This window comes from Gobius niger (assembly GCF_951799975.1).
Source record: "Gobius niger genome assembly, chromosome: 8".
NCBI classification, from domain to species: domain Eukaryota; kingdom Metazoa; phylum Chordata; class Actinopteri; order Gobiiformes; family Gobiidae; genus Gobius; species Gobius niger.
This window is the reverse complement of record NC_136859.1, coordinates 7,081,872-7,109,835: the sequence shown is the minus strand read 5'-3', so window position 1 is coordinate 7,109,835 and position 27,964 is coordinate 7,081,872. Positions and strand designations below refer to the sequence as shown.

At 41.6% G+C, this 27,964-nt stretch overlaps 2 protein-coding genes across 2 annotated transcripts; both read left to right on the top strand.

Moving 5' to 3' along the window:
* The first annotated feature begins 273 nt into the window (after positions 1-273).
* gpd1l (glycerol-3-phosphate dehydrogenase 1 like) lies at positions 274-11,869 on the top strand. Its single transcript, XM_079561361.1, has 8 exons — positions 274-472; positions 1,686-1,863; positions 3,276-3,416; positions 6,361-6,499; positions 7,741-7,853; positions 9,030-9,269; positions 10,012-10,118; positions 11,582-11,869. Exons 1-8 carry the CDS (start codon positions 429-431, stop codon positions 11,676-11,678), a joined length of 1,059 nt encoding a protein of 352 aa, XP_079417487.1. The 5' UTR covers positions 274-428; the 3' UTR covers positions 11,679-11,869.
* Positions 11,870-16,273: 4,404 nt separating this feature from the next.
* tcaim (T cell activation inhibitor, mitochondrial) lies at positions 16,274-22,210 on the top strand. Its single transcript, XM_079562092.1, has 11 exons — positions 16,274-16,327; positions 17,380-17,456; positions 17,533-17,665; positions 17,961-18,108; positions 18,776-19,028; positions 19,168-19,290; positions 19,539-19,636; positions 19,849-19,940; positions 20,842-21,074; positions 21,229-21,360; positions 21,851-22,210. The coding sequence occupies exons 2-11, from the start codon at positions 17,422-17,424 to the stop codon at positions 22,074-22,076; spliced, it is 1,473 nt and encodes a 490-aa protein (XP_079418218.1). The 5' UTR covers positions 16,274-16,327; positions 17,380-17,421; the 3' UTR covers positions 22,077-22,210.
* The last annotated feature ends 5,754 nt before the right edge of the window (positions 22,211-27,964 follow it).

The following is a 27,964-nucleotide window of genomic DNA, read 5'->3' as shown; positions in this document are numbered from 1 at the left end:
ACGTAACATAAAAAAAAATGAAAAAGAAAACATAGTTAAATTACTACAAAGGCATAACGTAAACACACGAGCACAAAACACAATAAAATAAAAAAATAAAAAATAAATAAATAAAACGTAACATGGAAAAAAACATGAAAAAGAAAACATAGTTAAATTACTAAAAAGGCATAACGTAAACACACGAGCACAAAACTAAAAATAAAAAAATAAAAAAATAAAAAACGGATAAAAAGCTTAAACATGAAGTTGACTACATTTCCCGTCCGACCAGTGTGAGGGCGCACGTGGATGGCGTCATCACAGCGCGGCGGTGGTTCCTCCAGTGACAGCAGCAGCAGCAGCAGGACAGGCATCCCCGAGGAGCGGTGTGTCTCAGGAGGGTTAACCCGGGATTCAGCATCAAAGCACGGACACAAAAGGCAGCCATGGCCGCTCCGCTCAAAGTCTGCATCGTGGGCTCCGGAAACTGGTCAGAAAACCTTTCAGAAATGCTCCAGTGCTGCTCCAAAGCATTGTCCTTTGTAGTTTTTAGAATGTAATTAAACATGCATGGTTTAGCAGGGATCACTAGTGCATTTTTGCATAGGTTTGTATTCACAACAGTGGTTTATTTCTATTAAAGAGCATGAAATATTTGTCATCAGAGTCACTTGTAGCTGTAAAACAGTGCGAATCATTATGAAATTAGCCTAAAATGTGTCTTCAAAAAACACAGCTTTGATCTGCAACGAGCTCACACACTGTTCTACTACAAGTAAGACAGTGGAAACATTTTACTGTACACGTTTTTAAAAAATATATTGTTTATAACTGAGAACATAATGTCCCTGACCTGGAGCTTGAAGACACACAGATGGATGAATTAACAAAAAGAGACACTTTTCTAGCAACTTAATATGTGACATTAATCAACAATATTATCAACACCTATTCTGTGGAAAAGCTGGGCCACATTTTTTTATTTTTAAAAAAATACAATGATTATGTCCCTCAACCATCCATGGATTGCAGATTTGTCATAGAAAAATCCACAAAATCTGGTAAATTTGCTCTTAAGTGCAGTGGCTACTCGTCTTAAGTTTCTTTTCTTTATTTTTAACACTATTTACATTGTGGGATTCTCATTGAAGGCATTAAACTTTGAATAAACACATGGGAATATGTAGGGCCCCTCCTGGAACCGCCACCTGGTGGAGGGGTTTGAGCACCCGAATGATCCTGGGAGCTCTGTTGTCGGGGCTTTGGGCCCCTGGTAGGGTCTCCCATGGCAAACAGGTCCTCGGTGACGGGTCAGACAAAGAGCGGTTCAGAAGCTCCTTATGAGAGACCAACAGGCCTGGTTAGAACCGTGAGGCCGTCCTTCTATGGACCCACCACCTGCAGGAGGAGCCCTAAGGGGCTGATGCAATGTGATTTGGGTAATCTAGTCAGTTGTTCTTTGGGCACATAATGTTTCTGAACCTAAACCTGCAGCAATCCCAGGAGGTGACTTTTTTTGGCTATTGTACAAGCATGTTCTGAAAGTCATGTGATTCTAGTTTAGAGGTTGATATTCCGAATGGTAAAGCTCATGAACATGTGAAAAGTGTGCACAGTGAACTAAAACATAAATATTGTAATAATGAATTAGTAATTGTGCCTTGCTCCACTGTGAACATGCTTGAATCTGATTTTTTTTCCAGGGGTTCGGCCATTGCCAGGATCATAGGGGACAACGTGAAGTCGATGGAGAGATTCGCCTCCACTGTGAAGATGTGGGTCTTTGAGGAAACGGTCAACGGCAGGAAACTCACAGACATCATCAACACAGAGCACGAAAATGTCAAGTACCTGCCCGGATACAAGCTGCCTGACAACGTGGTACGAACATCAGCTTATAAAGGGCATGACGAAAAAAAAGAGGTCACCACAGAAAAGGTCACAGACACTCATATTTTGTTGTTTGTCCTTAAGCTTGGGTTGCGGCATGGATTGCGGCTTCTGCAATGTCAAAAGATCCAGTATTGCATTAATTTTTCACTAAGATCTTGTATTGATGATGGGAGAGTGTGACCACTGCGAAAAGCTTTTCCCAGCACATTGCAAAGATTCTCAATGTTGTTAAGATCTGGACTCTGTGGAGGCCAATACATGCTGAAAATTGTGTCTTTTACAAGGCGGTAACCCAGGGTGCTGAAAGTGCTGCAGCACCCCCTGGTGTATGGTTAGCGCATTGCTGGCCATATTCATTAATAGGAAAAATTTGAAGGCAATCATGTCCCCTCGTGGAACCGCCACCTTAACGTGGTGGAGGAGTTTGAGCACCTGAAAAATCCTAGGAGCTCTGTTGTCGGGGCTTTGGGCCCCTGGTAGGGTCCCCCTGGGCAAACGGGTCCTAAGTGACGGGTCAGAGAAAGAGCGGTTCTGAAGCCGCTTTAATCGTGAGGCCGTCCTCCCGTGGACCCACCACCTGCAGGAGGAGCCATAAGGGGCTGGTGCTATGTGATTTGGGCAGCTCCGACGGCTGCCCCCACGACCCGGCAACGGACAAGTGGAAGAAAATGGATGGATGGCAATCTTGTCCCTCAGCACCATCCATCCATCCATTTTCTTCCACTTGTCCGTTTCCAGGTCGTGGGGGCAGCCGTCGGAGCTGCCCAAATCACTTTGCACCAGCCCCAATGGCTCCTCCTGCAGGTGGTGGGTCCACAGAAGGACGGCCTCACGATTCAAACTGGGCCTGTTGGTCTCTCATAAGGGGCTTCTGAACGGCTCTTTGTCTGACCTCTCACCTCGGACCTGTTTGCCATGGGAGACCCTACCAGGGGCACGAAGCCCCTGACAACAGAGCTCCCAGGATCATTCGGGTGCTCAAACCCCTCCACCACGGTAAGGTGGCGGTTCCAGGAGGGGGTCCCTCAGCAGCCCTAACTAAAATAATGTTCCCGTGAACGAACCTCTGTTTCACAATGTGAGCCCGATGAATCCTGTCATCTCATCTTGGGTTATGCCCATGCCATCAGGGAAAAAGCCAGGGAAAAGAGTACATTGATGGAATAACCTGGTCATTCAGAATGTTGAAGGAGTCGTCTGATTCTTTGGGCGTAATGTTGCTAAACCACCTGCAGCAAACCCAGATCAGAACAGTTAGTTTCTACCATGTGGTGACTTGTGTTTTCCCGCTTTTGAACCACATTATTTGTAGTGATTGTCGCTTTGTGCCTGATTGTAGTTTAAGTTTATGACCATTGCTCAGGTGTGAAATGTTCCCTGAGCGCCGTGTGTCGTTCCAGGTGGCGGTGCCGCAGTTGAGCGAGGCGGCAGAGGGAGCGGATCTGCTGGTGTTCGTGGTTCCCCATCAGTTTATCCATAAACTTTGTGATGAGATGGTCGGCTGCGTCTCCGCCAAAGCTCGAGGAATCTCACTCATCAAGGTACGAGGGTTTTTCAGCATCGCAATCAATTGGAAATGTTGACAAAACCATTCACTATATAAAAGCTATTGTTTTTAGCCTTTTTAAAGGAATAGGCCACCGTTTTTACATACTGAGATATGTTCTTACCTTAGCTTTGACGAGTTCTTTAGGACCTGTCTGATCTTCACCCGTGCCTTCAGTCACGTAAACACAGCGCAGACGGCGTTAGCATTTAGCCTCTCCCCCTCTCCTCTATAGCTCCAAAACTGGTCAAGATAGAAGCTACCAAGCTCTTCCACATTTTCCCTATTTAAATATGGTTACGTCAAGTGTTCCACTACAAAGTATAATTACACAAAATTAAACAATGTGGATTTTCTAAGCGGATAAAAGGGGGGACTATATTGTAAGGCGTAATAATACCAGGAGTAATTTGGCATCCGCACAGTAAAGTGAAGATTACTGCGCAGTAAAGTGAAGATTACTGCGCGGATTTCGAACTAAACGCAACTACTTCCTTAATTCTTTCGTTTATTCTTATTTAATCTGCCCCCTAGTGGCTGGAGTGAGCATTCTGGTAATAAAAAAAAAATCATAACTCCGCACAGGAATGGGCAAGAGACGTACTTATTTTTTGGACATACTTATGAACTGAATCATCTCGCGGGCCGGATGTGGCCCGTGGGCCGCATTTTGCCCAGGTCTGCTTTAGTTAATTACTGCACCATTGATATACTAGTACACCATTAGCTAAATACAACATTTCCTTTCCCACTGCTGCCTGTAGAATCCTGACCAACACAGTCCTCTCCTGTATTCCATACACAGACACAATGTTTAAGTTATAAAATGTATAATATCCAGACTAAGGTGCCCATAAACATGTATAAAAGCCAGAGTAAAACATGATGTATATCCACTTTGAGCTAACATCACGTATCCACTGTCTCTCTCTGTCCGTGGGCCTTTTGGATAAACCAGCGAATGTTAAAAAGCTGATTATGGCTCTGCGCTTTTGGACGGTCTACAGAGGGATTTGGGCCACAGCTGCTTCCTGTCCCACAGATTAAACAACTTTTTATGGGAATAAAGAGGATCATATTCCATGAGTGCATCAAATGTGTTTAAACTACACTAGTCTAAGTTATGTAAGCGTTCGCATCCGCCATAACATTACGACAGCTGAACGACACTCTCGCCGTCACGGCTCCTGTCAGTGGGAGACGTCGGGAGCGTGGCCATAGAGGTCTCCACAGCTTTTTGTCTCATATTGATCGATTGTAATTTTTCATAATAAAATAAATACATGCAGATGATTCATTAACTTAAATACATGTTTTATACAAATCTCAGCTCTAACAAAAAACCTTTCCTCCAGTACTATTGAACGCACAAAAATCTTTTATGGTCTATAGATTATAAAGCATCATGACTATTATTGAGATTGACCAAAGTCGAGATTGCGATGTCGATGAATTGCCCAGCCCTATAATAATATTAGAACAGTAATACCAGCTTTAAACTCTGCAAAAGGTAATCTAGTTATAGCAAAAATATTCTTGAAATAAGAAAATGTGCCCTTTTTTGAGATAGTAAGGAAAAAAAATCTGTATAACTGCGCAGTACTAAGTAATTCATGCCCCTAGTGGCCATAAGTGGTCGTAGCATGTATTTTTTACTTGTCCGTGAGAGTAAATACTTCACTGACAGAAAAGACAAAGGGAGAGCGGGATATTGTACATCCAATTACACAATGGAGACAATTTTTTTTCACTCAAACTTGGCAATACTGTTTAAGTGGCGCTAGCCTGCAGTTAGCTTTGCCCGTTAGCCTGTTAGCTTCTTCTTCGTGATTCCATTAGTGTGTATTGGTGACTCCGACTCGGTGGCAGCGAAGTTGCAATTGTGGTTTTCAGGGCAGAGACACCAGAGGGAGATGAAAGACCCCCCAGTCATCCCATTAACACTTGTATTATTCCCAGAGGGACTACGGAAAGGTAAACAAGTTACTTAGTACTGCTTTAAATAAAGGATAAACACCTCATTGCAGTTTACGTAAGATAATAAATGTACCTTTATTACAAGAAGATGTTTTTGTATAATTTAATTCCACTGGCAGATTCATAATGTAGCCCGTCTTCTGTGCAATAATGAAGTAGAGTCATCTGAAACGCACCAGATCGCCCTCATTTACATTTGTTGAATTGAAGGTTTCCTGGGGTTGGACTCCCACACCCCGTGCTAAGAGAAATATGGACATGACTCTTTTTAATGGCCTGATCGGGAGCACGAGAACGTGAGTTACAAGCAGGAAAAGCACGGATTTAAGTAGGAGGCCTGATGGGAACAATTACCACGAATAAATGTGCACTTCTCTCTGAATCAAACCTTTTACTGCAAAACTTTAAAAAACTACAACACAAAGTTGCCCCGATCACCACAGATTTCCAACAGGAGGCGTCGGTGTCGCTGGAGGCCCGTATCACAGGAGCACAGTTATTTTTTCGGCGCTAACTTCCAACTCTTCGAAGGTGCTAATTATGAGCTGTTTTCCGAGGGAGCTGTGAGCGATGACAGGACTCAGATATTTTTAAAAGTGTCTTCACATCCACCTTCACACTTGATTTAATTGGTGGCAGAAATATTCAGCCTTTATTGAAGAGCTGGATATAACACCAAGGCAAGTGGAGAGGGGAATAAATACACTCTGCTGTAGATCACTGACACATTTCAGTGTTTTCATATGGAAGCAAGGCATTTTCTAGTTAAAAAAAATGCTAAAATTGACTATATTTGTGGTGAAAAAACTGGAAAAGCAAGGTTTAGATATATGGGTGTGTTTTGTTGACATGTTGTAAGTATTTTTTGACATCTAATTCTCTCTTTGAATGGATTACTCACTAATTAAAAGTACACGCTCACTCCACTCAGGATTAGATAATTAAAAATGTTCTCTCGTCAGGGAATAGACGTGGGGCCGGAGGGACTGAAGCTGATCTCAGATATCATCAGGGAGAAGATGGAGATCGACGTGAGCGTTTTGATGGGAGCCAACATCGCTAATGAAGTGGCGGCCGAGAAGTTCTGTGAAACCACCATCGGTGAGTCCAGGCCTGCCCGAGTGTGGACGGTCTACTGTGAACATGTTCCTCTCCATGTCTGAGGGGGTTTCCTCCAAGTGAAAACTAGCGAAATCTTTTCAAAGGAGTTTAAAAATGTTAAAATTATGCATTTTCCTCCCCATGCTTACTTAATGTGTGCCCAGACCACGACAACTGCCACTAAAATCCTGCACTGTTACTCAAAAAGGTGTTAATTCGGGTCTGAAGTGCCGTCATGCGTGAGCTGGATATAGATCTGCAGTTACACGTATGACCTGAGGTGGCAGTAGTGAGTATAAAAATGTCAGCTTGCATCTAGTCTCTTCAAACCAGATTTGAATTGGTTTGCACCTCTTACCCCCGCTTGAAAGCAACAGTGTTATGCCTTATTTGAAAGCTAAGGCCTACAAAACTGATCATAACTTTTTTGTTGCGTTGTTGCCGTGATTTTTTCCACATTTTTTTGTCTTTTCTTGCTTTCTTTATCACATTTTTCCTTGCTTTTTGGCACTTTTTGCTGTGTTTTTTGCCGCTTTTCCAGCAAGATTAGGAAAAGGGTAAATTTTATTGTCTCATAGGGAAATTTGTCTTGGACTTGCCATGCTGTGGTTCATACAAAAACAATATATGACAGTGCTTTAAAAATTCATACAATTCGACGACAATCAGCTGATTCGGCATCATTTCAACAGTGGAATATGGCTGTGTTTTTGTCGCTCTTTTGTTGCTTTTTTGTCACTTTTTTGTTGCTGTTTTTTGAAGAAGCTTTTAGATTTGGGTAAAGCCAAACAGCAGAAAATGTGCTCCGCTAAGGTGGGGGTTAAGAGGTTAAATTATTATAAATGCTGGTTACATTTGACAGAAGTGGGTGAGTTGTGGGAGTCACGGCCTGAAATGTTCTATAATCTATAACCAGAAAACAGAACAATAATGTCAATTTATTCCATAAAAGACTACTTATTTTAAATTTGTATCATTTATTTGAGCTGAATCAACCAAGTAACTTCCTTTAATGCTGTCCCATGCATCAAAACACATTTTTGTCAATACCAGTAGTGCCTTAACTTCTTTTTCTATACCACACTGGTATTGTTTAATGGTCCCCAGCTCTATTGACCAGTGCTATAGGGTTAAACCTGTCAGGAGCAGCTTCACTTCCATATCTAGGTTCATGGTCGGAGTCTTAACCTGACCAGAAGAAGTACACAGATGCTGAATGTCGGCTGTATTTTGTTTTTCAGGGACCCGGATCGTGGAGAACGGGCTGCTGTTCAAAGATCTGCTGCAGACGCCGAACTTCAGGATCACTGTGGTGGAGGACGCCGACACCGTGGAGCTGTGCGGCGCGCTCAAGGTGCACAACACTGACAAACATGCACTGGAAAGACACAGGAAAAATAAACGATTCTGATTGCACGGGTGCGTTTGAGTTGGGAGAGGAGGCAACAGCGAGCTCCCTGCACAGACTGATATCCCCCGTGCCAGGCTCCAACTAGGGCGGGCTACTGTTAAAGATACTGGTATCAAAAAAAAGGTTTAGGTACTATCGAAAAAATAAAAGTATCGAATGGAGGTACCGAAAATTTATAAGAATCTATATTCAAGTTTCGATGCTGTTAGTCATCAAAGTTTAAAAGAAAAAAAGTGACAAGTTGTAAAAAAAAAAAAAAAAAAAGGGTTGGAATTGTGAAGAAATTGAGGGGGGAAAAAAAAAAAAAAAATATTATAAATAATAATATACCACACCCACTTCTTTCTAGTAGTCGAGGATTTTGCCTCCGCGTTCTCCGCGTGAGTTTATATTCAGTTCGTATTTTGTGAATTGGACACCGCTGTCGTCACGTCCACTAACTGCTAATTGCTAATTGCTAATTGGTTTATTTCACTGGAAATCTGTGCGCGTTACGCCCGCCTGTTTAAACTGCTAATTCCCTGCGTGGAATGGACAGGGAATATGGCAGAGCCAGGCAAGGTTTGTTCCGCCCTTTTGTAGTGAAAGGAAGTTTCACCTCAAACAAATTATACAAATGCAAAAGAGATTAAATGGAAGGAAAAGGAATACGTTACATTATTAATATGTTTTTGGTTCTATATGATCGTTTAGATATCGGTATTAAAAACCAAGATCATTAAAGGGGCAAGATGCAAGTTAGCCATTTTATACTCACTACTGCCTCAGGTCATACGTCTAACTGCAGCTTCTATATTACGCTCGTGCATGATGGCAATTCGAACCCGAAGTAACACCGTTTTGAGTGACAGTGCAGGACTTTAGTGGCACTTGTGGTGAATATGTCTGGGCTCATTCTACACATCAGGACATTGTTGGAACATGTAGGGTGAGGAAAACACATAATTAAACATAACATTTTTAAACTCCTTATAGTCCCATTAAAGTAGAGGTTTCGGAAAAAAATGTCCTTCTCTCAAATGGTAATCTGGTATGATATCTTTTAGATGTGCTCATGCGCGCACTGTGAACTTGACTGTTGCAAAAATAAACAATTGATCTGGTTCTGACTGATCCCAGAACATCGTGGCGGTGGGCGCGGGCTTCTGTGACGGTCTGAAGTGCGGGGACAACACCAAAGCCGCCGTGATCCGTCTGGGGCTGATGGAGATGATCGCCTTCACCAAACTCTTCTCCGACCACGCCGCGTCCGTCTCCACAGCAACCTTCCTGGAGAGCTGCGGAGTGGCCGACCTCATCACCACGTGCTACGGAGGACGAAACCGGCGAGTGGCGGAGGCCTTCGTCAAGACCGGGAAGGTACTAGTCCTAAACCTAAACCAGGGGTGCCCAAACTTTTTGTCTCCGAGGGCCAAAATTAAAAAGTGCCTGTGAGTCACAGGCCAAACACGGTGATGTCAAGCACGAAAAACACATGTATGTATAGCTACTTTTTTTATTTACTTTTTTTTTTCGATAGCCTACATTTGCATTTGTTCTATCTATGCAAATAACATGCTATATTAAAACAACTAGTAAAACAAAATCAACAATTGTAGCAATTTAGTGCAAAAAAAACAAAACACCTGTATCTACAGCACCTACAGTAACTTTACCTCATTCGTTAACTCAAAGAAAATGCCACCTTAGATCATTTTGAAAGTGTCAGTTCAGCATCAATTCTTTTATGTCAATTTTTAACATATACTTTTGTTGATGTCAACAACCTTTGCAATAAAAGTTGGAAAAATGGGAAAGTTGATGCTACAACACTCTGTAATTGATAGATACCAAGACACCACAACAGTGTTTCCTTAACTTTGCGAAAGGGGTGAAACAGCACCCCCAATTTGACAATGGTGGTCAAAAGGTGTACTGCATCCAAATTTACCATTGAGAATGAATGGAAGAGAGTTAGTATTAACCACACGTGCAAAAGTAGGTCACTTTCTGGCGGGCCAACAGAATTGTTTCGGCCCCACTTTGGGCACCCCTGATCTAAACCTTACAAGCTTTTGTTGTGCTGCGTACAGTCATTTGTACAATTTCCTGTATTTCCCAGAGCATAGAGGAGCTGGAAAAGGAGATGTTGAACGGACAGAAGCTGCAGGGTCCAGCCACGTCAGCCGAGGTCTATCAAATCCTCAAACAGAAGAAACTCGTCGACAAGTGAGTGAACATCATATAACTCACTGATCAGCCAGAACAGCACAACCACCAGGACCAAACCAGATCAAAAGCCGCTCTGACTGACCACTGCAGACCAGAAACACTGTAAGAGCTAGAGCCCGACCGATATTAGCACTCAGAGGAATATTGGCTATGAAATTTTGCTGATAATAACTGAGACTTTTGTGAATATATCCGGAACAAACAGTGATGGAGACTTACTGTGTTTTTGAAAGAGGAGGATTCGAACTCCTCCGGGAAGCTGTATGAAGTTGGAAATGTGTGTCCAAAAGTGCTCCCTCCTCTTAGAGAACAGCTCTTCACATGTTACACAATCGCCCATGCGTTTCATTTGAAGCTATATAATAGGGCCGGGACTATTCACTTTATTCAATGTGAATCATGATCCAGAGGCCTTGATACAATATATTCTAATGCATTAATATCATGACTTGTCATCTTAAAGCGTAATGCCTTACTCTGAATAAGTTAAATAAGAAAGAACAAGTTATAATAATTAATTTAATTCATTATGAATCAGTCAGACATGGAGTAAAACAGTTTGACAAGTGCACATGTAGGGGGAGGAAAATATTTAATTTTAACATTTTTAAACTCCGTATTGTCCCTTTAAACTAATTGTGCCAAAACGAATACAAATAAACTTGCCTTGCTTATTGTTAATAGAGCATAATTCATACACAAGGCAAATAAAAGTGCTTCACAGGTGCATAACACTACAAGAAAGGAGATCAAATCAATCCATAAAACATCATCTTAAAAATGATTACAAAAGAAGAGCGTGCAGATAAAATACTTTCAGTGTTAAATGCACGGGTAAAAAGGGACTGTTTTCAGCCTGGATTTGAACTAGTTAAGGCCTGTCGAATGGAGTTTAATATCAAAAGTATTTCGAGACATATCTTCCCATTCGATACTTGTATAACAATAAATACTGTAGGTATAGTAGCACATTGCTCAATGATATTCTGTGGGGCTGGACAAAATAATTGATCGGTTTTACTTTTTCATAATAAAGATTAATACATGTGGATGATTCTAGAACTTAGACATATCTTTTATACAGACAAATTCTTTCCTGCAGTTTCATTTAACAAATGTTCCATTGTCTCGTCCGTACTCCAAAACTAGGAGCGGTTTCTGCCAAAGAAAAGATTTAGATTATATTTAATATTTCTTCCCAACCCTACCTGATAAATACTTGTACCTATTGTTCCTGGGCCTAACACACGTCCTGTCACTGGTCATATTGTTGTGGCTGATCAGATCACACAGTCTGCAAACCCTCAGAGATCTACACTCCTCCTGATGACATGTTTACAGACCTCGAGGCGTGTGGGGTGATTGGCGGCTGTAATCGGGCCTCCCACACAGGCCTGATTTCTGTGTTAATCATAAAATGCTCTGTTAATTATAAGTCTTTCTCCCACCGCGCTTTGCAGGTTCCCGCTCTTCGCCGCCGTCTACCAGATATGTTACGAGGGGAAGCCGGTCCAAGAGATGATATCCTGTTTGCAAAGCCATCCGGAGCACATGTGACGATTTGGATTAGCCACTTGTAGGAGAATGAAACGCACAAAATCGAGTTATACACAATGCCCTCTGCTAGTATTGTTGCCCCTGATAAGCTACGGGGATGTAGGTGACTTTGTATTGATGTTTTTGGGACTTTTCTTTTTAAACCTCAAGACCTTGTGCAGTTTTCCCGCAGTGATTCATGGACTAAGAACCGGGACGGAGATGTTTTGTCCACAAAAGGTTTCAAAAAGCGTCCATTTTAGTCTCCAGCTGGGAACTGGGAAGAGGCTATTGTTTTCCTCCGATAGGTCTGTCACGATAACAGTTCGAAGTTCGATATATTAAGAGGATGTTATTGAAGACCCTGGAAACTACCTCTAAAGCTTCAAAATGACAGTAAAGCTGCTTCATCTTAACACATTGAGTGCCGAAATACACCTTATGTGTGATTTTAGTAGCTCTGTGATGAACAGAGCTGAAATGAATAACAATCAAAAACTTGTGGAAAGTCACGATCTGGACATTTTATATATATTATGGCATTTCTTTTCTCTTTTTTTTTTAGTCCGGGGGGGCGTGGTGTTGCGCAGTGAACAGCTGTAAACCCGACACTTCTCTCTCGCTCTCTGGAGCACGTTTGATAAAGCAGATCGGTTTCCCATGGACAGATCAAAACAGCTGAGATTTTAAAGTTTTTAAATCAAAATCGGTCCAAGGACGACTGAGAAACATCCTGTTAAAGTCTTCAATCCGAGAACCAGGCTGTTTAAATGCTCACGTGATACAAAAGCTCCTTTTCCATATACAGGTGCGTGTCAGCCGAATGGCTCTTTCACCCGCTTTGTTCAGCTTTTCCAAAACAAAGGCCAAACCGGTCTGACCAGGTACAGGTTTTGGGACCGACCTCTGGCTGTGGCCAAAGCCCTGACCCGTGTCTGATGTGACGTGAACAGACTCTGGCCTCTGATTGGCAACGAGAGAGTGGACAGCCCTCTCTATTAACACGCAGGTCAAAGGATTTCATATTATACAACATCATACGGCTGTTCTAAACGGGGATTTTGCCGATATTAGCATTTAGCCACTGTTTGCGCAGCTGATGTTGGCATAAAAATTTGCATGTAGCTTACCTTCAGAGTTATATTTAGTGGTTTCTTTTCTATTTTAATACAGCCTGGCACCTCTGAATGAGTGCATAAGTCCCATCAGAAGCAGCATTTGTCCACATTTGTTCTCTAGCCTCTTTTTAGCTTAGATTTCTCTGGAACCGAGGCACGTGGCATCAAATTGTTTTCACCTATGGAGAGCTTAGAGTTTCGTCTTTCAAGTGTCCATAGCTGTAACATAGAATATGCTTGTGGTGCTACAAATATGAAACATGGTCTGGATTGTTGGCACTCAACAGCTAAATCCTCAAAACAGCCCGGCACTCAATGTGTTAAGATATCCCACTATAAACCTGAAATGCAATGAAATACATCCAACCTATCGTGACAGACCTATCCTCCAGTTGTAGTCCAAACATTTGTTCAAAGAAAGTGATAAAAGTTACTTATTAGTTTTTTTTTTTACCAAAGTAGAAATAAAAGGGACTTGTCCAAATACAAGTACAAGTAGAAAAGGTTTGCGTGAGTATCGGGTAGCTTAACCATTTCAATGTGAAAGTCCAATCTATTTCAACTAAAACTTTACTCAGCTCTGCACTACTCACTTCACGAGGTTCTGCACCGGTGCTGCCAATGTTTTCCAAAACCGTGCAGCCCTAATTTGAACATGTCGGAGAGAGTGTTTTAATTGTGAGCTCCACAGTGGCTCGTCTCTGATTAAGAACACTGCTGTTTCCACCACACGCTTCAGCCCCATTTAAATCAATTACAATCAGCCTCGTTTTCCAAACAGTCAGAACCCTCCCTGTAATTTTTAATTGAAACGGGGGCAGGGGAAATGTCTTGGTGATCAGACTGTTTAGGAGTTGTTGTTGGATAGATATAGCAGGATAATGGGCTAATATGAAAAGAGAGATAATTGTCCAACTTTTGTGGATGTTGCTTATCAAAGTGCAAAAAAAAGGTCACACACTCATATTTTGTAAGAGCGCCTTTAGCTTTGATTACAGGACGGATTCATTTGCTGTGGCATTGTTTCAGTGCGCTTCTGCAGTGTCAAAAGTTCCAGTGTTGCATTCATTTTTCATAAAGATCTCGCAAAGTCACCTCTACCACATCCCAGAGATTCTCACTGGGGTTAAATCTGGTGGTGAATCCTGGCACTGTCATGCTTGTGCCCATTGATGTAATTGTTCGTGTTGCTGAGCTGAGACCTGACCAATGGCAGCAAACCCCAAATTATACCAGTTCCAGGGGGGGGGGGGGGGCATTATGGTCAGGCAGTTTACCTAAATGTCACAGGAACACTGCCCTCCTGCCTGCATCGAGTGACAGGTGGATCTAACCAATCACAGAGAAGCGCAAACTCTCAGAAGGTGCAGATATCGTTACCTCTTAAAGCCACACTGCGTAACTTTTCACCCAAACCTCCTCCTCAGACCTGACTTGTAGCTTTGTCTCCATGGAGATATTGCTTTGTTGACAACAGGCACTCAAACACTAAAGACCTGATTTTTTTTTTTTACCTGTAAATGAAAGAGGAAGCCACTGAATTAAAATGTTCCGAACATATTTGTAGCATTATATTTGAGTTTATAGCCATGTTTCATATTTTGCTGGGGCACTTTTTAGGGCAAGTGTCATAGAAATGCTACAAAACTAGCCATGAAATTGATACAAATGCTTTTTTAATTAGATGTATAGGGTTCTGCCCACAAATGTCTAGGTGTACAATACACTAAAGGAGTACAAATACACATTGTTCCGCCACAAGAAAAAAAAAAATCAGGTATAGTGCCTTTAAAGGGACTAGATACAAGTTGCTCATTTTTATACTCACTACTGCCACCTCAGGTCATACACGTAACTGCAGGTTCTATATTAAGCTTGTGCATGACGGCACTTCGGACCCGAATGAACATGTTGGGGGAGGAAAATACTTAATTTTAACATTTTTAAACTTCGTATAGTCCCTTTAAGTACACCTAAACGCTCTAAATGCTTTATATTGATAACCCACTCCAGAATTGGCATTGGCTGTCTAGCTAATCCTCAGGTTTGGTTTTGCCTGGTTATTTGCTACAGTTTATCTACTTATGTGACATGTTCTGCAGTGTGGCTTTAAATAAAGACCTAAATATTTATGTACATGAAATAGTGCTCAAACAAAAATCATGATTGGTATCTAAAAAGTCTCTACGATGATGTGCAGCAGCTCTTGGCAACTTAACGCTAACAGATATCCTACAAAATCATGTACCTTTGATGTTTGTTTTCTGCAGTTGTTCTTAAAGGGCTATGTGACTTAGCTTTTTCATAACACAGCGTTTTTACCTATTTGGTGCTACATCTACATTCCTCTATCTAAAGTCAAATTTTGTAATGGTTAAAATAAAAAAATAGATTAAAACACCAGCTAAGCCATGAGCTTAACAGTGTCATATGGAGTGGAGTTTAGGTTTGCCTTTTGATTAAGATGTCTGTGGTGGGGAATTCATAAGCAGAACCTTTGTTGTTGATTCCTTTAAAATCCATTGTGTGAACAGCAACTTCTTCAATGTCAAAAATGTACTGTTTGTCATGCTCTTTGTTACTTACGGAGACCACGTGCTTAAAGCTTCAAAGTCTGTGAGCTTATACTTTGCCTTGTAGTGAAGCATTGTTTGTGAGGTCGCTAATGCTTTTTGTTGAAATAAAGTGTGTGTTTTTCAATCATTCTCTGATCATTACTCTGAAAGGATGATAAACAAAATACATTTACAGAGCATTAAAATGGACTAATCCAGGACTGTCATAACAGAATGCAAAATGACCGAGGACTGGCTAAAACTGAACCCTAAACTAAACAAAAATTTGGATTCAGGGTGAGATGGTGCTTAGATTTTGTACTTAGATTAATTTGTGCACCTAATACAATGTCTATACAGCACCAAAACAATGATTTTTCCCCCAAAATGAAAAAACAAAAAAAGGACATTTTCAGATCTGCAAGCATTTGATCTTTCTAGATTGTGTTTGGGCATGTCATATCGCTAAGCATTATGGGATTAGCAGCAATTGTAAACTAATACAGATTTTAAAAGTTAAAATACTGGAGTTATTGTTCACATTAAAACACTTGGACATTACAGTGAGTTAGATGTATTTACCAGCAGTTACTCAGCAGCTAATGGAGTTGTTCCACGGCTTTTTCCTCCACTTTTTATACTGTTTTAGCTAATGTTAGTCAGTGGAAATGTACGCTAACAGCTGCAAAGATGGCGGATCTCCATGGTAACTGAACTTTCCCGAACAAAAAATAAAAATAAAATTGGGACCCCTCAACAAATCCGCAATGAAAGTTAACTTGACTGGACTAGCTACTGCAGAATAAGATTGCAATTTTAACTTTTTAGCTGAAGAAAGTACATTTTTTATTTTATTTTATTATTATTATTTTTTTTTTTACATTATTTGAGTCCGCGTCTGTACAGCAGGTGGCGCTCAGGTCACTGTGAACCTCCAAACGGCAGAAGAAGAAGATGCAAAAGACAAACAAACGGAGTGATGCTAACGATGCTAACGGTGAGGGCGAACTTTACTCATCTCTGTCTTTACAAACTTTTATACCACCTGGTGCATCTCCTCTAAATCCCTTTCGGAGACGGATACTGACGTGTTTTAGCCGCTGACAAATGAAAATATTGGCGCTAGTGTCCGAAACCGTCAGATACAGTGTTAGCCCTGAAGCTAACATGCTCCTCCGTCTGCGTGTCCTCAAGGAGCTGTCCATTCAAAGGCTCTGGGTTGTCTTGAGGGCTGAATTTTTTTCAGTGTAAAGAATAATAATATTATCCAGTATCAAATACACAGTGAGGAAGCCAGTGTAATATGTGATCTATAGAAAGTTACTAAAGTCATGTTTGTTTGTATTACGCCATATTTTAATGTTGTAGTTTGGAAGTCATTGAAATGATGCAGCATATGTAATATGAATAGTGGGGTTTGAATAAGTGCATTTTTCTAGTTGGAAAGTTGAATTACAGAGTACATCTTTTTGTGTTTTTATAAAGCATTTAAAAGTCCAGTGTCTTTCTGGTTTTAGACACACCCCTTTTACAGAAAATGTAGTTGAATTTAGACCTGGTTTAGTCCTGATGTGCTCATTCTCTGGGCCTGGCACTGGTATTACTTGGACGACTTAGTGCCAGCTATGTCTCTCAAGTCTTCCAACTACAGCCAGATTTGGACCAGTTCTTTAACCAGGTCCAAGTCTCAAATGGCATTGAATCACAGCAACAGAAGAAGTTTTAAACAAGGACTAAACCAATAGAGGACGTAAAACACAATGTGTAAGAAAGCTGCTGGGAATGATTGTTTTCTTTGGAGGTTCCTATTTTGTTCCTATTATTTGCATCACATCGGGAGATACATGAGGCAGGGCTGGCGAAGTGTCTGGCCCAAAGACACAGCAACAGAGTCCAATGATAGAGCCCAGTGTTCATAATATCACCACACCTTAATGTTAAATATAATGTATTCCTTATGTAATGGTACATGTAAGAAACATTATTACACTGGGGAGAGATGCAGGAAATTGCGTTGTACTTTATTTGATGTAACTTCTGTATGTTCAGCTCTGATGGATCGGGTTGAAGTGTAAACCTCCTGGTGCAGTGATGTCTCTCTGCTCCGCTCTGCGCTGCACCATCAGGTAATGGTCCAAACGGATGCCCAAAGTCACGCCAAAATATGTCTCTGCTTCTTTTAAAACTTGTGTTTCTGTGTAGACTGAAGAGGAAGCATGTAGCCGCTCGCTTGGTGCAGCAGAGGGCGCTGTCAGGGGCCGAGGCTGTGACTGCGCTGAGACCGTTTTACTTCGCCGTTCACCCGGACTTCTTTGGACAACATCCCAAAGAGCGGGTCAGTCCCCCACTCATCTCGGTGGCAATTTTACCTCTTTTTACTGCAAGGAAAAAACAATGCACAAATCATCAATAATTTTAATTTACTTTTGTTGCCCAAAGTAACTTAAATAACTAAATTTACCTTGGATTTTATGAACTAAATTCCTACTGGATCATATGAGGTTAACACTGATTGCTTATTGCTGCCAGATTGAGGAGTGCATCATGTTTCGAGGTTGTAGTCGTTTCTCCCAGCTGCACTTCTTCCACAGTGCGAGATCGGCGGCTGAGCTTGTGTGTTGTTTTTGCAGGAGGTGAACGAGAACTCTCTGAAGCGCTTGAATGGATACCTGGAGAACCTGCAGCGTCCGGGAGCGCGCTCGGTTCAACCCATGAAGCTCACGTTTTACGTCCGAGACACGAAGGACGGAGAGGATCAGGTGGACGACCTCAACGCTGGTGCAGATGCAGGTGCAGATTTCAATATCTGTCTGTACAAGGGCTGTGTTTGGGTGATTTGAGGATTCTTAGTATGCTTGTCCCCACGAAAAAACAAACTTGATATTAGTGCGTCAATGACCTTTTTGTGACCCGGTGGCTGTATGGGTAGTTATCAAGGCACCTTTACTTTAGATCACAGTGGTCTTTACAACGCTCCAGGGTCAATTGTTTTGTAGGTTTTCTGGTTAGAGGGTCTGTCAGCAGTGAAAACCTACCAGAAACTCTAAAAATAGTTGATCCTTGAGCATCATAGAGGTGTGATGGAATGTAAATGCTGACCACTGGGTCACTAAAAGGTCAAATACTCACTGATAAAACGTTTTTTTTTCACCTTAAACGGTTACATGATGCGCTTTTAAGTCTATATTATACTGTATCTTTTACAAATCGAATCCCTTTACATTTGTACTGATGTTATGTTATTTAACTTTAGTGCCACATTCATAACACAATAGAGTAGATTTGTTAGTTTAGCCACATGAGTAACATTTGGTTGGTGAACATCAGGGTGTTTGAAGAGGCAGTGCAGCAGAACCACAGGCCCTGGGCTGTGGTGTGGAGCAGCTCAACAGTCGTCCACTGGTCCTATGGTTCGGGCTGATGGGTGTGTTCCTGTTGTTCGCAGGTTTCCGGCCGGTCAGCTTCACGCTGCAGAGCAGTGATGTGTTGAGTGCGGTGGTGAACGTGCTGCGCTCCTGTAGCCTCCCTGTGGAGCACATGAAGGGTCTGTCTCCACAGAGTCCACAGAGGAGCAGCACAGCGGCGCCCCAGAGCTTCTACAGACCCATCAAATGGGACAAATCCTATTACAGCTTCACCGGCTTCAGAGACCCGGAGCAGGAGCTGCAGCAGGCCAAGCGGGTCGAGCCCACGCTGAGGTACAGGGTGTGTTTATGGTTTTGAAATGTTCTACTGAATCAACTTTTCAGAGCTAAAAACAATATTATATTGTAGTGTGTATGTTTAGAAAAATGCAAATCAATATTTAAAATGAGGATCGGTTTTGTCTCTGTACAGTTTGTGGTTGAGGAATAATGAACCAGAGGCAACGAAGAAGCACAAGGCCAGTCTCCCACGACGAGACGAGCTGGACAGACTCAAAACAGAGCTGTGCCACAAGTTCAGCCTCACGGACATCCGGTAAGTCACTCGTAGAGTACATGAATTTCATAACTATTGTTTATTTTCAGCTGTTTATCAATCAAGTGTAGCTCTTTTCTGGACACTTATGAGTCACATTGCATGTAGCAGCCAAAACTGCACTCTTTTCCATTACTTTATCAGGATGCTTAGCCTGGGACCGGGTGTGATGGGCAGACAGATCAACCAAATGAAAAGAACTTCTTCATGAAATGTAATGTTGTTGCTGTTCCTGTGGTGTCCTTTAGGTGGCAGCGCAGTTGGGGCGTGTCGCACAGATGCTGTCAGCTCCAGAGCCTGAGCCGCCTGTCGCTGCAGAGCCCTGAGGCACTGGTTCATCTGCAAGGTACGGCTGCTCCTGTCCCTCACACCTTCCTCAATCCTGTCCAATGCTCCCAATATAACACTTCCATTTGAAGGCGAGACTACATGTGCATGTCATTTCATCAGCTGAAATTAAAATAATGTGTTGATTACGTCTTAATTGAAGCTGTAAAATATTCTAATGAAAGGACTAAACGCAAGACTAAATTGCCGTTGCATGGGCGTCTGCTTCAGGTCACACGGTGGTGTTCGCTGACGAGTCGGGAATGAACGCGTCGGGTCACGTGATGCTCGGGACCATGGATGTGCATCACCAGTGGCTCAAGGTAAAGTGTCGTTTAACCATTTAAACTTGCAAAGCTCCCATCTGGCATGTTGACACTTTGACAGGCCAAAACAAGTCTATAGTTCCATCTTTACTCCAAAAATGTATCATTGAATCTTCATTAAATGGTTCTTTAACAGTATGGTATAGTTAAAGGCGATAATGATAATTTAAAGGTCCTATATCATGCTTTATTTAAACTTTTATGACTAGTTTATATTCCTTTGCTTTGACACACAGTACTGGTCAAAAATATGGAAACACTTATGTATCAGCTTTTCTTTATTTTCAACACTATTTCTATGACTGTGTGATTCTCAATGAAGACATTAAACTAACTCTTCTTCCAAATTGCTACCCTTATTTCTTGGCATTTACTCATGAAATGGTTTTCAACCGTCTGTAAAGTCAAAACTATTTCTGGTAACGACATCATGAAGGCCATTGAGAAACTGTCAAAAATGCAAAGGAGTAATCAAAGCAAAAGACGGCTATTTTGAAGAAACTATTTCACCTTTTTTGTTTAAAACATAATTCCATATGTGTCCATTCATAAATGAAAGCCTTCAGTGAGAATCTACAATGCAAATAGTCTTGAAATAAAAGAAAAAGCAATACATAAAAGAGTGTTTACAACTGTTTGACAGGTACTGTATGTAAGCCTAGTTACGTTCATTGTACTTGTGTTGCAGTATAATCCTAGTGTCTGATCAAATGAACTCTGAAAGTTAGAGATGTTGTGTGGGGAAGAGTGAGACTGAAGGATAGTCAAACCAATTTATTGTACAGCATATTTTTAGACTACATGGAGCTGCCATTGTCTCCTCTGTTAATGGGAAACGCTGCAGAATTTCAATTCCATATTTAAGGTATGAAAGATCTCTCCTTTGTTTCTTCTGCAGCTGATGGAGCGAGTGCCCAGTTTACGCGGGCTCCAGCAGCAGAGCGAGTGGCTGAAGGAGCGCATCAGTCTGCTGCTAGGGGGCGCCGTGGTGCTGCTGCCCGACAGACTGGGCTCAGAGCAGCCCATAGCAGAGCACTACTCCAGCCTCAACACCTTCCACAAAACTCTGCTCTCCGCGAGGCTACGAGTGCACCCGCGCAGCCTGCAGGGCCTCAGCCTGGTCCTGGACAAGTGAGGAATACCATTACTGCTTTTACTACAGCTACTACTATGATAGACAAGTCATATACCCATTAATTACACATTTACAGTATTCCAGATCTCTATGACACCTAGAAAATACTGATGATGTTGTAAAGATAATTATGGACTTTCTTCCCTGCAGTAGCCGCTCGCTGCCCAGTCTGCACAAGCTGGGGCACTTCCTGATCCCCGTGACTTCTGACCCCCCCACACTACAGACCTTCCTCCAGAGCCACGCCCCCGAGGCCCGACAGAGGACACAGCTCCGCCTCCAGTCAGTACACAGGCACTGCATTTATATTGATGAATGTCAAACGTCAAAGAGATGCAGTATTTTAGGGTCTCTCATCATCAAACTTGTGGAGTTTTTTTCAAGAAGCTTTTAGATTTGCATAATCGCGAAAAAAGGGTTCTGTAGCGGAGAAATGTGACTCAGACCCAGGGTGGAAGGATCTCAGGCCAGGGCTTGCTGTAAAGTCAGACTGAGGCGAGTGAGGGGAGGGCGGAAACAGAATGACTTAACCACGGAGGCGCTGGAGAAGTAAAATAGATTTAAGTTATGGTATAGTTGCGAAGAAAATTGTGGATTATTAGAATAGCTGCGGGAAAGCCACACCGATTTTGCGTTAATAGTTTAGTTAAAAGCTAGCTCCAGATTTAGAATGAGCTAGTTTCCATCTGCAGTCCCTGAGCAGCTGAAACAATGGAGGGATTACCTACAGCGTCTCACTTTAAGTCACTTTCCTGTTTTGTGCCGTTTCCAGACTGAAGCAGGAGGAGGATGCGGCGGTCCAGCGGTGCCTGGTCTCGCTCTCTCTGCGCAGCCTGACCAACGAGCCCAGCGTCAGCAGCGCACAGATGAGCCAGTGCTGTGGGCGTCTGCTGGAGCTCAGGCCCCCGCTGCTCCAGGGGCTGAACCTCCGCGTGTCCCGCTACTACTCAGTGCTGCAGGACGGAGACCTCTGCGTGCCCTGGGACTGGAAGAACTGAACTACGCTGGAACAAGGATCCAGTTGGGAATGTTACGACCAGTGGTGTGGTTATTAGTGCAATGAAATGTGTTGTGTCCTACAGTATTTTTAAAGCAGACATTTGTGGTAAATAGATGGCAGTATGCACAAAGAACACTGTGGAAGGACACTGTGGCTGCCAAAGGGTTCCAGACACGTGGTCCACATATACAAACTTATTTAATTATAAACGGCGGCTGGTTACATTCGACAAGGCCTTGGGATATACATGATTTTCAGTCATGAGACTTTTGTTGTTATGGCGGCCATTTTGAATACCGAAGTAGAATTATGCATTACTACAACATGTAACAAAATCTTTTCTCAGGATGACTCAATTTAATCGTAATCATTGCTCAAGAAGATAACAGTAAAAACTCGACCCCTGAGAGCGCACTATGTGAAGAAATCAGTGTCAGTGTTTAAGATGTTAGCATGCTACCGGTTAGCATTTAGCATCAACAGCTCAGCTCTTAACTCCAAGAGAAAGTCCTGAACCAGACTCTAAACATCTAACTTAGGCTGCAACATGTGACAGAGGTCAGAGGTGAGCTGTTACTGTAGTATTTCTTCAGTGTTCATAGATGTGAGTCACACAGGTGTGTTTGTCGTGTTGAAGCCATTGGCAGTTGATTGATGACGGCTGCTAACTGGTAGCATGCTACCATCTTGAGCAGCTTAAACACTGACTCAAACTGAGACTGTTAACATGATAAACTGTAAAAATCCTAGAGAAAGGTTTTCTGTTTCCTCTTTGATATGTTTATTTAGTCTGAGGAGTGAAGCAGATCTTTAGTAAATCCTGCTGTAGCTCCACAGACAGAGATTTGCTGGTTATATCACATAAACGTGCGTCTCTGGGGCCGTGTTTTAACTGTTATCTTCTTGAGCAATGATTACGAGTACATAAAAATGCCTCTGTCAATCAGTTGTCTTTCATTTTCATCCCGAGTAGAGATGTTGGTACATGTTATAATACTGCATAATGTAACTTCGGTATTCAAAATGGCCGCCGGAACTAAGCGTGATGTCATTGGAAACGCATAGTGCCACGTAGAGGCAGGGGGGACAGATAACGGGGACAAATAACAAAAATGGCAACTGTGAAATATAATAATACGACAGTTTAATCAAGCTAATTGTTGCTAGCGTTATTGTGACCGTAAAGCTCCATTCTGCTTCCTGAAAGTTAACAAACCATTTAAACTTTACTCTCTTCAGATGCTTGTATGGGATTTTATGCTGATGCCACAGTTTTACAAGAGGACCGAGCACAGTTGTTGTGCTACCGCCGCGTGTACACTGCATGACTCTGTGCAGTGGTTTAAAGAGAGAATTGTAGGTACGACGAAAGTTTGACGTAGCGAGTGTCAGGCTCCAGACCGCCTCCGTTTAACTGAGGCAAGTGCCACGTGTTAGCGGTATTTATTTCCATCGTAAAGCGTGGGAAAAGTAGAATACGGCGCAGTTTGTTCGTGGGCTCTAATTTACTAGTTACTTATGACTAGTGATGTGACGTATTTTGGTGACGAGACACTACACAGAGATGTTCGCTGCAGGGAGAAGAGGCTCACTCTGCGACTATCATTCAAAAACATACACTGCCTGATGTCTGCCGCAGCTTGTCTTTGGTCAGTTCTGTTTTAAATCTTTGTCTCCGTCTCGCCGTACAATCTACGACCACTTTTTCCCCCCCAGACGCCCCAAATTTTTGCCAAACTACATGCTTTTTCATAGATATTTCAAAGACATATAGTCTGGGAGCTAGCATGATCTCAACGATTTCCCGGTGGGCGTGATTGACAGACGGCATCAACCAATCAGAGCAACGCTGGATACGTCGCAGCAACAAGTGGCAGGAAGGCCTTTCCAAAAACATCTGTATTTACGAGGAACGCTTCGAACGCTGCTTCTTGCTCCAGTTTTAGGGATTACTTTTTTTTTCCTCAAATGTTTGAAAACAGACGAAAGAGAAGAAAACATCGTATCACTCGCCGCGCACGGCATCTCTATTGTTTTGGTAGAGTGTGGTGACGGCTTCCACCTCTTGGTGGAATGAAGTCCCGCCTCTCGGTGCGTGATTGGACCGATGTGGGTAAAATCGTGAAGTGATAGGCTGCGAGGAGCTGTCCAGACGGTTCTTCTTTTGAACAGAAAGGAGGAGGCAACAAAATTGTGCAGTTTTACACCCGGCTTAAAACCAAATCAATGAATCATAACTGTTCTGTTACCTCCTTTGTTGCCTTCATTTACTCTTTAGAGTGGACTTTTAAAACATTTATTACGCATAACGAGCCAGTCTGATATTTCATATTGAGCCCTAGAATCAGTTTTGGATTGGAAAAAAAATGGTACAGGAACACAAAAATATTGTATATAACAAACACATGGGTCAGTGCTGATGCCCCCCTTTCCTAATTTAAGTGCCCCTACATGAAATGAAACCAGAACATGTTTGTGAAGGTCTGAGTTACAGTGTTAGAATTATTTCCAGTCTGCGATGGTCAGTATCTGTCAAAAATGGTCCAAGGAAACAATAGGGTTACTTTTTATTCTTTCGAACTAACAGCAAATGTATAGATTTTTTTTTTCAGGGATGGGGTCCACACACACGCCACATTAAGCTGCCTTTGCAAAATTAAGAATATTTGACCTATCCTATGGGATAAGATCTATTTTCTTAAAACTAATGAGTTTTATAATCAGATTTTTTGTCTATCAAAATATGAGCATTGCAATTTTATTTTCTTATTGTAATCACAAAAAGACTTAACTTAAATCAAGGTCAAATATTATTTCAATCAAATTTAGAATAAGTTTTTGCACTGTAATCCTTGAAATGTTAATCCCTGTTGGGAGTTTAAACTTGCTTTTGTCTTGGTTTTGTTTTGGTAGAGCTTTCGTCAATTTAATGCAACACTGTGGAACATTTTAGGTTATGTTGCGGCATCAAGTAACCTGCAGTAAAGATAGAAATTATACAAATGCCTTTAGCATCTGAGCCTGTTCCGATAAACGCGCACTTCTGTTAGCACATCGTGGACCTGTTAGAAGGGAGCGTTTTATCCCCCATACAAATGAATGGTGAAGTCAGGACCTATATTAAAATGTCATTTTCATGGCATTTATTTGCATTTCTCTAGTTTCTCTATAACATGTAAGATGTTTAGTGGACATTGGACGTGTATCCGACCGCACCCAAAAAAGAAAAACCTTACCAGAATATGATTTTGCATTTAGCCCTGAGGCCATTTTTTACACTAATCTTCTAAAGTAAAATATGAAAAGGTCTGTACATTCATAAATTATTTTTTAACTAGTCTTTGACTTCATTTAATGTGATCTATGGGTTGACAGCAGTAAACATCTGGATCTTTTGAGCATTTGCGATGTTTCATGGCTAATGATAACGGCTATAGGAAAAATACATTGAATAGGCTAACGGACTATTCAATGAAGTTACCCGGACTAGCTGGCTTACTAACTCTGTATAGTTAGGATCAAACGCTGCTTCTCCTTTTTATTTCTATGGCTATTTAATATTTAAGTCAAAGTTCTTGACTCACCAGTAAAAACACAATGAAATAAATGGATGTGTTTATTGGTTAAATGTTCCGCAGTAGTGCTTTAAGTTTTGAAAGCCAACAGTATTACTGAAAGCACCCTTACACTAAAATACAGTGGGGAAAAAAAGGATTTGGCCAAAATCCAATACAATGTCTATGTGAAACTGACCAAATACCTTTTTTCCCCACTGTAGATACTTTTGTGTGAATGAGAGATTTGTGTTTATACTTGTGTTGAATTTAGAGACAATCTTTGAACTCCAGTGTCACCAGCTGCAGCCAAAGAAGGTTGAGAAACTGTAAAAATATTAATAGGAATAAAAGATTTCGAATGAGCTGTTATGTCGTACAATTTCTTCATCAGTATCTCTGCTGCATTATCAAGAACCGAAGAATGTTCCTAATCTGGATATATGAATTTATTGAGGACTTTGTGCCACAAATTTACAGATGCCCCCTGTAAAGGTGCAGAATGGCGGCCACTTCTCATTTGGTCTGCGCTGACAGCTGTGACTAATGATGCCGCTCGTAGGGCAATAATAGCACACGAAGCCAAAATCAAAAAGGTGCCACTCAACACGTCCAAATGATAACACATTTAATTATAATTTGTAGTTTTTAGAGTAGAGTTTTCACAATTTGGTCCTAGTTGTTGATGCCTTTAAAGTAAGCAAAAAAATAAATACAATATAATATGACATTAAAGGAACAGGCCACCATTTTTCCATACAGAGTTTAGACGAGTTGATACGTACCTGTCTGGTCTTTGTGCCCCTGGAAGAGGCTTGGTCGCTTCTAACTTCACCCCGTTTGGAGCTACAGGAATATACTGGGAGAGGCCAAATGCTAACAACATCTTTGGTCTTTTTGCGTGACTGAAGGCACACATTTCAACCATACTGACATATGTTCTTACCTGAGCTTAGACGAGTTGATATGCACCTGTCTGGTCTTTGTGCCCGTGGAAGAGCGTGGCAGCTTATAACTTCACCCCCGTTTGGAGCCATAGAACTGTGCTGGGAGAGGCCAAATGCTAACATCATCTTTGGTCTTTTTGTGTGACTGAGCACACGCACAAAGACCAGACAGGTACACATCAACTTGTTTAAGCTCAGGCAAGAACATATCTCAGTATGGAAAAATGGTAGCCTGTTCCTTTAAAGGTTAAAGGCAACATGCTTCAGGTGAATATGGAAAAAGATGAAAATTTAGAGATCTAATTTTGAATGAATATAAGAAAAATGTATTGCAAGTTTTGGCGTTTTATGTTTTCATACAAAACTGGCATATTGTGCATAAAAATGGCCAGAAATTTCCTATATTTTCAGCGACAAAATCTGAATAACGGATCGAACCACATTTAAAGTCATGATTTTAATCCGTTGAGATGAGACAATGCATATTAATGAACAGACTAGTGCGGTGAATATGCCGGATTAAAGCCAATATCCATCCACAGTTGTCATATAGTATTTAAAAAAAATTCAGAGGGGACTTACTTTTTAAACATAGTAAAAAAGTTTTTTTTTTAAATCTGTAAAAAAAATAAACTTTCTTGTTATTTGCGGCTCAAAGCTCAATAAATCAGACAGGAATGAACTATTTTAAAAATCCACAGAAACCTTCAATATATTTTTAGGCACAAGACTGGACAGTTTAGAGTCTGCAGGAGCTGCTTAAGTGGAGATAGTGTTTCAAGAGTGTAAAGAACAGATACTTAAAGGTGCATTAGGCAACTTTTTTATGCATATTTGACCTTGTGAGTGGTCAGCTTGGTGCCTTTACTTTCGATCACAGTGATGACGCTCCAGGATCAATTATTTGGAAAGTTTTCACTGCTCTCTCACCAGAAAACCTACCAAACAACTGACCCTGGAGCTTTGTTGTAGAGGCCATCGTGATCGAAAGGTGCCATGCTGACCTGTAAATATCAACTTCATTTTTTGCACAAAAAGTTACATAATGCACCTTTAAGTTTAATAACGTCTGCACATTTGCGAGTATATTTCTTCCATGTTTTGAAAAAGACATATTTGGATTGCAGCAACATGTCGGTCACCTTGTGTGCCACACGTAGACACTAAACAGGAGAATATTAGTGAATGAATACGCGTGGGAAACCTGCCAGAGTGTCGCAAAATTCACTTTTGCTCTGACATTAAGCGGAGATGTTTGGAGAAAACTAGATAAAAATCCCAGAGCAAGGTTTTCACCGGCCGGGTCCCGCCTTAAAATGTGAAATACTAATGTCAGGATGGTCAGACGTATTTCCGAAAGCCAGAATAAAACAACATGTGAGCCT